General features: G+C 34.5%; 1 protein-coding gene across 1 annotated transcript in view; it reads left to right on the top strand.

Annotated features, from left to right (window-relative positions):
• Positions 1 to 12,139, top strand: part of DOK6 (docking protein 6) — a 407,036-nt gene that overhangs the window by 124,971 nt on the left and 269,926 nt on the right. The window contains exon 2 of the mRNA XM_044774853.2: positions 5,728 to 5,835. Coding sequence (XP_044630788.1) covers positions 5,728 to 5,835 — 108 coding nt within the window. The remainder of the gene's footprint in view (positions 1 to 5,727; positions 5,836 to 12,139) is intronic.

Raw genomic sequence — 12,139 nt, 5'->3', positions numbered from 1 at the left:
AGTGAAATCAGTTAATCTCACAGGATATAACGAAGCAACATCCTGAACAGTAATGGGAGAGGCAGGAGTGCCATCTGCTAAGAGACAAAACACAGGAGAAAGTGACTCTTCGTGCAAGCAGTAAGTCCTATTGCTAACCAGCCAAATGGACTCTGCGTCTTTAGATGCCCTTGAAGAGCCACACAGCATCTGAAGAGATAGTACCACCTCCTCCCACATACTGCTGATGAAGGGCATTTATTTATGTCTCATTCTTATGGGACGAAAATAAAAATAAGATACCAAATATCATTTGTGTGGTTTTCTTTCATGTACTCAAAGAATTCGTATCTTTCATTTATGAGTGAAATAAAACCTATCCCTTTATTTTGTTTTTCTCAGAGGAGTGATTTCCTTGTCTCAAGCAGTCATTTTTGCTGCTCATCTCTGGAATCTCTCCAACATCCTCATGTAAGCTGTCAGTTCTAGGGCTAAAGCAGAACATAGTATACTATTAAAATCCTGTTTGATGAAGAGTAACAAAAAGATGATCTCCTCATGCATCTGCTTGTTTTATGCTGGTATGAAGGTTGATTTTAGAGTGCTGACTCATGCTGAATTTGACTTCCCATTGACACAGAATGATACTTCCAAATTCTCTGCACCAGGCCTTTCTTTATTATTTTACTCCTATCACAAAGGAAAATATTTTGAAAAACTATGTCCCCCCAAAAAATCAGCATTTATTAAATGATTCTTTTCCTACTTTAAGTTTAAAAATTCAAGTAGACAGCTGCTCAGAATATAACTAGTCCATAGCCATGATGAATTCATATTATTTTTCCCAACAAATTATTTGTTTTAATCAGTTTATTGTGAGATTTTCATTAGACCTTTGAAATATCAAAAATAACTGAGACAAACAGAAATTGAGGAACATTGTACAAAATGCCTGACCAGGTAGTCTTCAAAATTGTCAAGGTCATGAAAAGCAAATAAAGACTGAGAAACTATCAAAGATTAGAGGAGACTAAGGAAACAGGACAGGTAAATGTGGTGTGGTATCCTGGATTGGTTCCCAAAACAGAGTAGGACATCAGTAGAAACAGCTAGTGATTTCTGAATAGAATCTGTGGTCTAGTTAATAGTCTTTTACCAATGTTAGTTTCTTAATTTTTAACACTCGTGGTTATTTAGGATGTTAATATTAGGGGAAGCTGGATAAAGTCTATACGACACCATTTCCACAGCTGTTTTATAAATCTAAAACTTTTCTAAAATAAGAAAATAATAACTTAAGACCCTCAGCTTGGTAAGCAGTCTATTACATCGTCTTCAACAATCAATTTTATCTGTATGTGATTGCCTCTGTTAATGTAATAGCAAAGAGATAAGATATTATCGAAAATACCAAATCTATTTTTCCTTATTATCTGTTATCACGTTTTTTCTGTAGCAATATTGAGTGCCTAAATGAAAACACTTATGCTTTCTGACTCATGTTTAACTCACTCTTTAATAGAAAATAACTATAGCCACACAAGATGGGGCATTGCAGTCACTAAGTATATGTGTTTGTGTATTTCCATGAATGTTATAAGGCTTCATTTGACATCATCATGCTTCCTGAGCTATGAGCAAGAAAGTGCAAAGGGTACAGGGAAAAGCATTCCTCTGTGAGAAAGAACAGAAACCGTATCACCGGGAATTTAGGTCTCAGTCCCATTCAAAGAGAGTCTTCCTACATCAACTAGGATTCTAAATCCATTAAAAAATAACCAGGAGATAAATACTGATAATCTATATGCATCCCACTTCACAAATGATATTTTTATTTATCTTCCTCTGATCTCTCAGAGTTCGATTCACATTCGTGTAACTGTTTGCCACGTCCACAATATTATTGCCACTACCTCTATCTCCGCTACCAACCACTACCATCTCTGCTAAGAAAAATAAAATTTAAAAATCTCTGTCTTAGCTTGGGCTGCCATAACAAAACAACATAGACTGAGTGTCTTGAGCAACAGACATTTATTTTCTCACAGTTCTGGAGGTTAGAAGTCCAAGATCAAGGTGCCAGCATGGTCAGGTTCTGGGAAAAGCCCTCTTCCAAGCTTGCAGATGACTACTGTCTGGCCGTGACCTCTTTTTTGTGAAATTACAGGGAGAGAGAGCAAGCTCTCTGGTGTCTCTTCTTATAAGGGCACTAATCTTGTCCTGAGGGCCCACTCTTGCGATCTCCTCTAATGCTACGTACCTCCCAAGGGTCCCATCTCCAAATACCATCACATTAGGGCTGAGGAATTCAACATACAAATTTGCTGGGAACACAAGGGAGTCCATAGCAATATCCAAATCCCGAGAGATTCAAATAAGGTGTGTGGACTACGCTTCAAACACATGTGCTGGATGCTTTCTGCAGGCTGTCTTATTAAATCTTCAAATAACTTCATGAGGTATATTGACTTTACGTTATAGATGAGGAGGTTAGGTCTTAGGTTAAAATAACTTCTGCCAGACAAGGCATTCAATAAATAGCAGAACCTGCACTGAGAATCAAATTGTTCTGATTAAAAAATTATATTCTGAGACTTTACAACATAATACCCTAAATCCTAATACACACGTATGATTTAAGACTGAGTGAAATAATCTATCCTTTGCAAAATTACTTCACATTATCTTGCAGAGAGGGTAATTTTAGGAAGAGAGTAAATTTGATACAAGAGCTTTACTTTTTTCTCAGCTGTGTGTTGATAAATATAAATAGCTAAATGATTAACAGTATCCAAACCATTATGAAATTGGCAAGAACTCATATTTGTATTCAACAAAATAGTTTTGTTTATTGATATTATACATAACATAATTCCCGTAATTTTTGGGATTATTTGAAACCTTTAAAAATATATTGGAATAAGCAATGACTTTGACAGTATATGTAAATATTCATAATGGTTATGGACGTGCTGAACAAAGTCTGCTGCTAAGAGCATTTCATCTGTTTTGTATTGTACTACCCTCTGTAATTTAGTGACTCCTCTGTCAATCTCTGTGGCATAAGCTTTGTATACTTATTTCTTTTCACCGTCACAATAATTCTATGATATAGACATTGTTTTCCCCAAGCTGAGATAAGGATTCAAGCTTGGAGGGTTGTATGACTTGCCCAGACATGGCCCTCACAAGGGGCTGAGCTGGAATTCCAAGTTCAGTCTTTTCTAGTTCCACAGTACATGTTTGGGAGATCATTGATATATTTCTACTTATTTTTTAAAAGTTCTTATATAGTGCTCTAATTGTTCTGGATGTAGAATATTTGGATCTGAATTCCATTAGAATTATGTGTCATTAGTAAAAACATGTTCCTACGTATGACTCTGTCATGTGCCTCAGACTGCACCCACTCTGTAAGTGAAAGGGACCTGAGATATGAGATGATCCTTGTTAAGAACCTTCTGTGCACTGTTAGCTCCTCCCTCTGTCCTATGGGGTACCTTTCTTTACTCGAGACATTAAATAATTTGTCTAAGTTTGCACAGCTAAACTGGCATAGCCATGATGTAAACCCAAGTCTGTATGATTCCAGAGTGTAGGAGGAGGTCATCAAGAGGACGTGAACCCTGGTTGACCCTTGAGTTGGACCCAGTCAACTGGAGACTCCTCACCCGCTCCCCTGTCCTTGGGCAGTACAACCCGCCCACTGTTCTTGCACTAGGAGCCCTTTTCAAGCATGCAGCCTTGAGAGAGTAATGTGTTGTTGAGACCATCTGGGTGGTATAGTGAGTGAACTCAGTTAGGGCCTCCATCTAAACTTTTAAGATTCTGATGGGCGGGTGTGAAGATCTCCTCATTTCATGACTGCCCAAGCCTCTGTGTAAATTCCATCAATTATTAAGCCTTTCACCTGCCAATCTGGAGTTGTCTGCTGCTTTCTTTGGTTTCTCTTTGCTCCCCAAGTACGGGGCCCACTTTTAGATTTCACCCAGGAACTCCCAAGGTTTCAAACTAACAAAAGTTTGATTAATTTTCCATTATACCAAACTATCTTTTCTTATTTTGCATTTTATAAATGTATTACCACTTAAAATATAAATACCTTTTTTAGGTTTAAAAAGCCGAATTCTACAACACTAAATAAACCTATATAGAGTGGAGTTAAAGCTAAACAAACCGTATGCTGACATCCTACTATAAAAACAATATTTACACTATATGTTTTTACTGTTGGTTTACTTTGTGGGTGGAGATCCACAAGGGGCCAACAAATAAATTAGCTACAACACAGCATGCTAAATACAAGCATGTAGGAAGAACACTGGGAGCCCTGAGGGAGGACTTTCACTCCTTATCTCCAGGTCTTTGGTTAGGAATCATGTGACAGAGGCGGTGCATCTCAGTGCAGGTAGAGAAGGAGAGACCCACTGCTGTGTGCTGGAAGTTGAGGGTTGTCCTTCATATGCTTTTTGAAGTTACTGGGAAGGAGCTAAGAAAGGCAGCTGGAGTACAGTGAGAGTGTGTGTCTGCGTTGTTGTTCTATGTATTCTGCTTTTATAATGAGAGGTCTCTGTAATTGTGCTAAGAGTGCATTTTAACATGGGAAACACTGTCTTCTAGTGAATAATCAACAATGTATACTGCAAAGGATTTCTATTATCTGGCCTCTATTAGTGAAAAAACATAGTATAGCAGCGTTGCAGTTTAAATAAATAAATAGAAGAGAAATACAGTGATCTAAGTTTCTGAAGTTTCCTTCTATGAATTTCTTTATGACTGTAGAGAATGTATATGCCAACAAAAATATGCTAAATGTTGAAATTTAAAAGTTGTGGCCAATTTGCATTTCTACACCCCTTCAATTACTGGAAAGGAGACTCATTTTATTACTCTGCCTTAAGGATATCTGTGTTCTACATCCAGAACAATTAGTATGGTAAGGTGGGCATCAGGTGACAGACAGTCTAAAGGTCTGTTATTAATTTGTCCTATAAAATAAAGGCAGAGTTCTGAAATGATGGTTTGTGCTTGAGTAACTGGTAGTTTTGCTTTTTTGCAAAGGTGAAGAGCCCGACAGATGTGTGTTCAAATCCTGACATTATCACTATCTTTATCCTGAAATGGAGATAAACCACCTCATATAGTAGATATGAGGATTAAGTGTGTATATAAATTTTAGAATGTATTATGCAGAATAAGCATTTAATAAATACTAGTTACAGTAAAAGTATAAAGGGGTGAGAGATGTGTCTATTATAAAAACATATATCCTTTTGTTTTCTAAATTAATATATGAGCAATTGTTTTTTAAAAAAGTTAATCCTACAATTTAATCTTTAAATGTGATGTTTTTTCAAAGGCAGAAAATTGAGCATTATGAAAGTGCTTAATCTTAGTAAATCATAACTGCATTATCATGGACAACAGAGAATTATCTGTTGCTAGGATGGTGAGAATAAATCTTTCCTGACACTGACATCCAGATAATTTAGTTAAAGATGATTGAAGCTAGCATCTTGAAAAACTCATAAAATCTTTTCACAAATTTCATTTTTATATTAAATGTTGAGCTTTTAAAGTTTGCTGTAATTTGAATGAATAACGTGCTTATAATTCAAAACAAAGTTGTTCTCTGTAGAAGCATTTTAAAAAATGTATTCCCAATGGATTCGTTGAATAGACAAATTCCTGATGCTGCAAAACTCATGTAAAAAAGATGGATAATAGGATTCTTTAATTTGCTTTCAGATTTTCAGACGATGCTGGTTAGTTTTCAAGAAGGCTTCTAGTAAAGGACCCAGAAGGCTAGAAAAATTTCCAGATGAAAAGGCAGCATATTTCAGAAACTTTCATAAGGTAAGTCACAGTCCTTGGAATCACTGGGGAATAACTGGACCCTTGGCAACAACTGGAGGAGATATTTCTTTTGATAGATGAAATCTGCAGAGGAAAAAATGCAGAGCCAGGGTAAAATGTCCCGGGTCTGATAGAATGCAAAAGTTATTTTTCTCCTTTATTTTAATCATCTGCTGTAAATGCCAGTGGTACCTCTGCAAAATGAAAGACTCATTTTTATTGCTACTTTGCAATATGAGATGACTCATAACTCAACTAGATCATTTTCCAATGTGCTGAGTAGGCATGTTCCTCTGTTCAGGTTAATTGTGCATTTGTTACTTTGATTTAAACTGTGGTCCATATTTAGGAGATAAAACTTTTGAGGCTGACACTAGCAGTGTTAATGACACTGTTAATGTACGTGGCATTTGCTGTTTACAGCCTTAACAAGAAAGTGATCAAGTATGTTGATGTATAGAGATGTGGCATAAATTCTATGAATGAAATACCAATTTCATAGGAATTAAAAGTCTGTAAAACATAATCTTAGAATGATGCTAAATGTGCTGCCTAAAGTTATCTTTGATGAAAACATCAAAACACAGTTAAGTATTTTATACTAATGTGGAAGACTCATGATCAGAACTCAGGATTGTGACACAGTGTTGCGTGTTGGTGGAAGGCATAAATAGCCTCAGTAAAGATTCTGCTTCTTTATTGGTGGTAATAGAGAGCAAGTTACACTGGCTAATGTCATGAATTTGTAGAATTTATTGTATGTGATATATAGTTCTAATTTCTCCTTTTATTAAAAATAGAGTGCTTGCCAGGGGTTGAGGGGGTGGGAGGGATAACTAGGCAGAGCGCAGAGGATTTTTAGGACAGTGAAACTACTCTTTATGATACTACTGATAATTGACACTATACTGAACGTATGGTTAAAAACCTTCTCACCAAAAAAACTTCGGGTCTGTATCACTTCACTTGTGACTACTGAAACATATGTAAGGGGAAAAAAGAATCTAAATAAGTACTTAAGAAAAATAAAAAAGGAGGAAACCCTTTCCAATTCGCTTTATCAGACCAGCATTATCCGAAAACCAAAACTAGACAAAGACAGTGGAAGAAAGTGACTAATCAATGTTCCTACAAACCAAAATTTGTTAACCAAATATTAGCAAATCTAATTAAACAATACATTAAAATGATAACATATGATCAAATAAGATTTATGATAGAAATGCAAGGTTATTTTAACATTTGAAAATCAATCAATAGAATGATGTAGAATAAAAGAGAACATATCATAGGATCATTTAAATTCATACAGAAAAGGCATTTGACAAAATTCAACATCCATTTATGATTTAAACTCTCAGAAACTTAAGAATAGAGTGAACTTCCTTGATCAAAAAAAGAGCATCTAACAAAAACCCACAGAAAAGAGAAAGGAAAACTGTTTTTATTCTCAGTGACATAATTGTTTCTTGAAAATGCTTGCTCATCTTCAAAACAAGTACCAGAACTAATGAATAAATTTAGTTAATGGTATGTTTATAGTCAATTGTATTTTTAATAATAGCAGTTAATACTTGGTAAATTAATTTTTTAAAAAAAGAACTCAATTTACAATAATGCCAGCAACTAATTTTGAATAAGTTTATCAAAGCACATGTAAAACCTCTACACTGAAAATTATGGAACATAATTGAGAAAATTAAAGAAAGAAGGATACAAATAAATGGTGAGATATAAAATATTCTTTGATTGGTTGATTTAATATTGTTACGATGTCAGTTCTCCCTAAATTGATATACAGCATTCCAGGAGTCTTTTTTTGTAGATATTGATGATCTCTGTATGTATGTATGTCTGTATAACCTATATTAGCCAAAGCAGTTTTAATAAAGAAAAACAGTTGTAAGTGTTACACTACAAGATATCAAGACTTACTTAATATAAACTTACAGAAATCAGCATAATGTGACTTTAGCAGGAGGATATCTATATAGCTCAATGGAAGGGAATAGAGAGGTTAGAAATAAACTCACATGTATGCTCAATTGCATTTTGACAAATGTGTGAAGACAAGTCAAAAGGAAAGAAAACTCTTTCCAATAAATGGTGCCAGAACAACTGGATGTCTCTATGTAAATAAATGAACATTGATCTTACCTCACACCATACATACAATAAACTCAAAACAGATCATCAGTCTAAATTTAAAGCCAAAAGTATAAAACTCCCAGTAGTAAATATAGTAGAAAACTTTTTCCACCTTGTGATAAGAAATATTTCTCAGGGCACAAAAAGTATGAACCATAAGAAAAAAAATCACTTGGTAAATTGAGTTATATGGAAATTTAAACTTTTTCTCTTCCAGTTAACAAGGTAAAAAGGCAAGTAAGTCTGGAAAAAATTATGCAAATATATATCTGACAAAGAACTAGTATTCAAAATACTTAATTCTTATAACTCAATAATAAGAAGATAGCTCAATATTTAAAAATAGACAAAAGATGTGAACATTTTCCCAAATAAGTTATATAAACAGCAAATAAGAACATGCAAAGATGCTCAACATCATTAGTTATCTTTAACATTTAGATTCAAACCAAAATAAGATATCACTGTCCACCCATTCGAATGGCTGAAATTGTAAAGACAAACTAACTGGAGTTGAAAATGTGGAGACACTAGAACTCATATATTGCTGAAATGGAAAATTGTACAAGCACTTTGTCAAACTCTTGGGCATTTTCTTTTTTTTATTATTGAGGTAGCATTGGTGTATAACGTTATATAAATTTCAGGTGTACATCATTATATTTTGGCATCTGTATAGACTACATCATATTCACCACCAAAAGTCTAGTTTCTATCCATCACTGTACAAGTGTCCCCTTTTACCTCTTTCACCCTCCTCCCATCCCCCTTCCCCTCTGGTAACCACCAATCTGTTCTCTGTATCTATGTGTTTGTTTTTTTCTGTCTTCCACATATGAGTGAAATCACACAGTATTTGTCTGTCTTTATCTGATTTATTTCACTTATTTAGCTTACACTAGCTTCACTTAGTATATATACACCACAGATATACCACTGTGTGTGTATGTATATATGTATATACCACATCTTATACCACACACCACATATATACCACTATATATATACATATACCATATATATATGTGTATACCCTATGTATATAGTATATATATACTGTATGTATATACTATATATACACACATATACCACTATATGAATATGTACATATACAAACACACACACACACCACATCTTCTTTATCCATTCATTTGTCAATGGGCACATAGGTTGTTTCCACTTCTTGGCTATTGTGAATAATGCTGCAATGAACATAGGGGTGCATATATCTTCTCAAATTACCGTTTTCGTGTTCTTTGGATAAATAGTCAGAAGTAGAATAGCTGGATCATATGGTACTTCTATTTTTAATCTTTTGAGGAACCTCCATACTGTTTTCCATAGTGGCTGCACCAGTTTACATTCCCACCAGCAGTGTATGAGGGTTCCCTTTTCTCTACATCCTCTCCAATACTTGTTATTTTTTGTCTTTTTAATAATAGTCATGCTGATGGGCTTGAGGTGATATCTTACTGTGGTTTTAATTTGCATTTCTCTAATAATTAGTGATGTTGAACATGTTTTCATGTGCCTGTTGGTTATCTGTATATCTTTTTTGAAAACATGTTCAGATCGTCTGCCCATTTTTTAATTGGGTTGTTTGGCTTTTTGTTGTTAAGTTATATGATGGGTTTTTTTTGGATATTAACTCATTGGATGTTTGATTTACAAACATCTTCTCCCATTTGGTAGGTTGTCTTCTTGGTTTGTTAATGGTTTTCTTTGCTGTGCAGAAGCTTTTTAGTTTGATGTAGTCCCATTTGTTTATTTTTGCTTTTTTATTGCTTTACTTTTGGTGTCAGATTCAAAAAATTATTGCCAAGACTGATGTCAGTGAGCATACTGCCTATATTTTCTTCTAGGAGTTTTATGGTTCCAGGTCATATGATCAAGTCTTCAATCCATTTTGAGTTAATTTTTGTGTATGGTGTAAGATAAGGGTCTACTTTCATTCTTTTGCATGTGGCTGTCCAGTTTTCCCTACACCATTTATTGAAGGGACTTTGCTTTCTCCGTTTTGTGTTCTTGTTTCCCTGTTGAAAATTAGCTGCCCATGGATATGTGGGTTTATTTCTGGCCTTTCAGTTCTGTTTCATTGATCTGTGTGTCTGTTTTTCTGCTAATCCCATGTTGTCTTGATTACTACAGCTTTGTAGTATGCTTTGAAATCAGGGAGTGTGATACCTCAAGCTTCGTTCTTTTTTCTCAGAATTGCTTTGGCTATTCAGGACCTTTTGTTGTTTTATATAAATTTTAGGATTCTTTGTTAAATGAATATGGTAAAGTTGCCAGGTACAAAATCAACATACAAAAATCTGTTGTATTTCTGTACACTAATAATGAACTATTAGAAAGAGAAATCAAGAAAACAATCTCATTTATAATCACAACCAAAAGCATAAAATACCTGGAAATAAATTTACCAAAAAGGTGAAAGACCTGTACACTGAAAAGTATAAAACATTGTTGAAAGAAATTGACGAAGATATAAAGAAATGAAAAGATATTCCATGCTCATGGATTGGAAGAATTAACATAGTTAAAATGTTCATATTACCTAAAGCAATCTATAGATTCAATGCAACCTATCAAATTCCCAATGACATTTTTCATGGAAATGGGTAGTTTCTTTAAAAAGTTAAACATATATCTGTCCAACTATTCCACTTCTAAGAATTTACCTCCCCAAAATGAATAGCCATGTCCAAATACAGACATGTGCAAAAATGTACATAGCAGCTTTATTCAAAATAGCTGAAAAGTGGAAACAGCCTAAACGGGAGAATGAATAAACCAATTGTGGTTTATCCATCAATGGAATATGCTGAACAATAGATAGGAAAGATCTACTGATACACATAATAACAGATGAATCGTGTCAGAATCATTATGCTGATTGAAAGACTTCAGACCCAAAATAATACATATTGTCTGATTTCATACTTACTTGTAGTAACAAAAATCATAGCTTGGTTGCCTAGTTTGAGGGAGGAATTGATGGAGGGATGGACTCCAAATGGACATAAGGCAGTTTTAGGGCGTGATGGAAGCATTCTTTATCTTTATTGTGGTGGTAGTTTAAAAAAAATGCATACAACTATCAAAACTCATTCAATTGTTTACTTTAAATGGATGCAACTTATCACGTATAAATTATTCCTCAACAAAGTCAACAAGGAAAGAGATCATTCTGGAAAACAGATTGTTGAAAAAGATCAAGAATCTTAACCACTTGTGTGTGTGTGTGTGTGTGTCTGTGTGTTTAGAACATTTAAGATCTACCTCTTGTCAAACTTCAAGTATATAATAGAGTTGGTTAACTGTAGTCACCATGCTGTACATTAGCTCCCCAGAACTTATTTGTCTTACCCTGTGACCAATGATGATGGAGATGTTAACTGACCTTATTGTGGTGGTCATTTCACAATACATATGTGTACCAAAACATCACATTGTACACCTTAAACTTACACAATGTTATATGTCAATTATATCCCAATAATAATGCTGGAAGAAAAAAGAATCTTAACTACGTTGCAGAGTGGATAATATTGTAGGCTCTGGAATCTGGCCTCCATATTTAACAGCTGTGTGGACTTGAATAAGCTATTTAAACTTCTATGTACCCAATTTTTCTCTCTGACATTAAGATTATAATGGTGTCTACCAAAGAGAGTTATTGTAATGAATAAATGGTTCACAGACATATAATGAGATTCAATATAACTAGATGTTACTAACAAATGATATTTTATAGCTAAGCATATAATTACTTACTTGGCATATGGTAAGTTGTACAAATATTGGCCATTGTTAGTTTAGGTTAGTTAGATGTGATGGTGGCTTGACTGAAGATGTTAGTATTGAAGTTGAAGGTCAAAGGACAAATTTTGGATATGGTTTGTAAAATGGACAGGATGTACTTATGGATTAGATGTTGGGCATCAGTGGAAGTTACGATCATGGGTGATTCAAGAATTTGGGCTTGAGCAACAGAGACGAGGATGGTGCAATTCATGAAGTGGGGGAAGGCTAGAAGAGCAGGCTTTGAGTAAAAATCACAGGCTTTCACTTTGTACACGTTAAATTTGAAATGTCTTTTAGGCATTAAAGCTAAAATGTCAAGTAATCAGTTAAACAAATGTGGGCTGGGGTG

Source organism: Equus asinus, chromosome 7 (genome assembly GCF_041296235.1).
Source record: "Equus asinus isolate D_3611 breed Donkey chromosome 7, EquAss-T2T_v2, whole genome shotgun sequence".
Lineage (NCBI taxonomy): Eukaryota > Metazoa > Chordata > Mammalia > Perissodactyla > Equidae > Equus > Equus asinus.
This window is presented reverse-complemented; position numbering and strand designations above follow the sequence as displayed.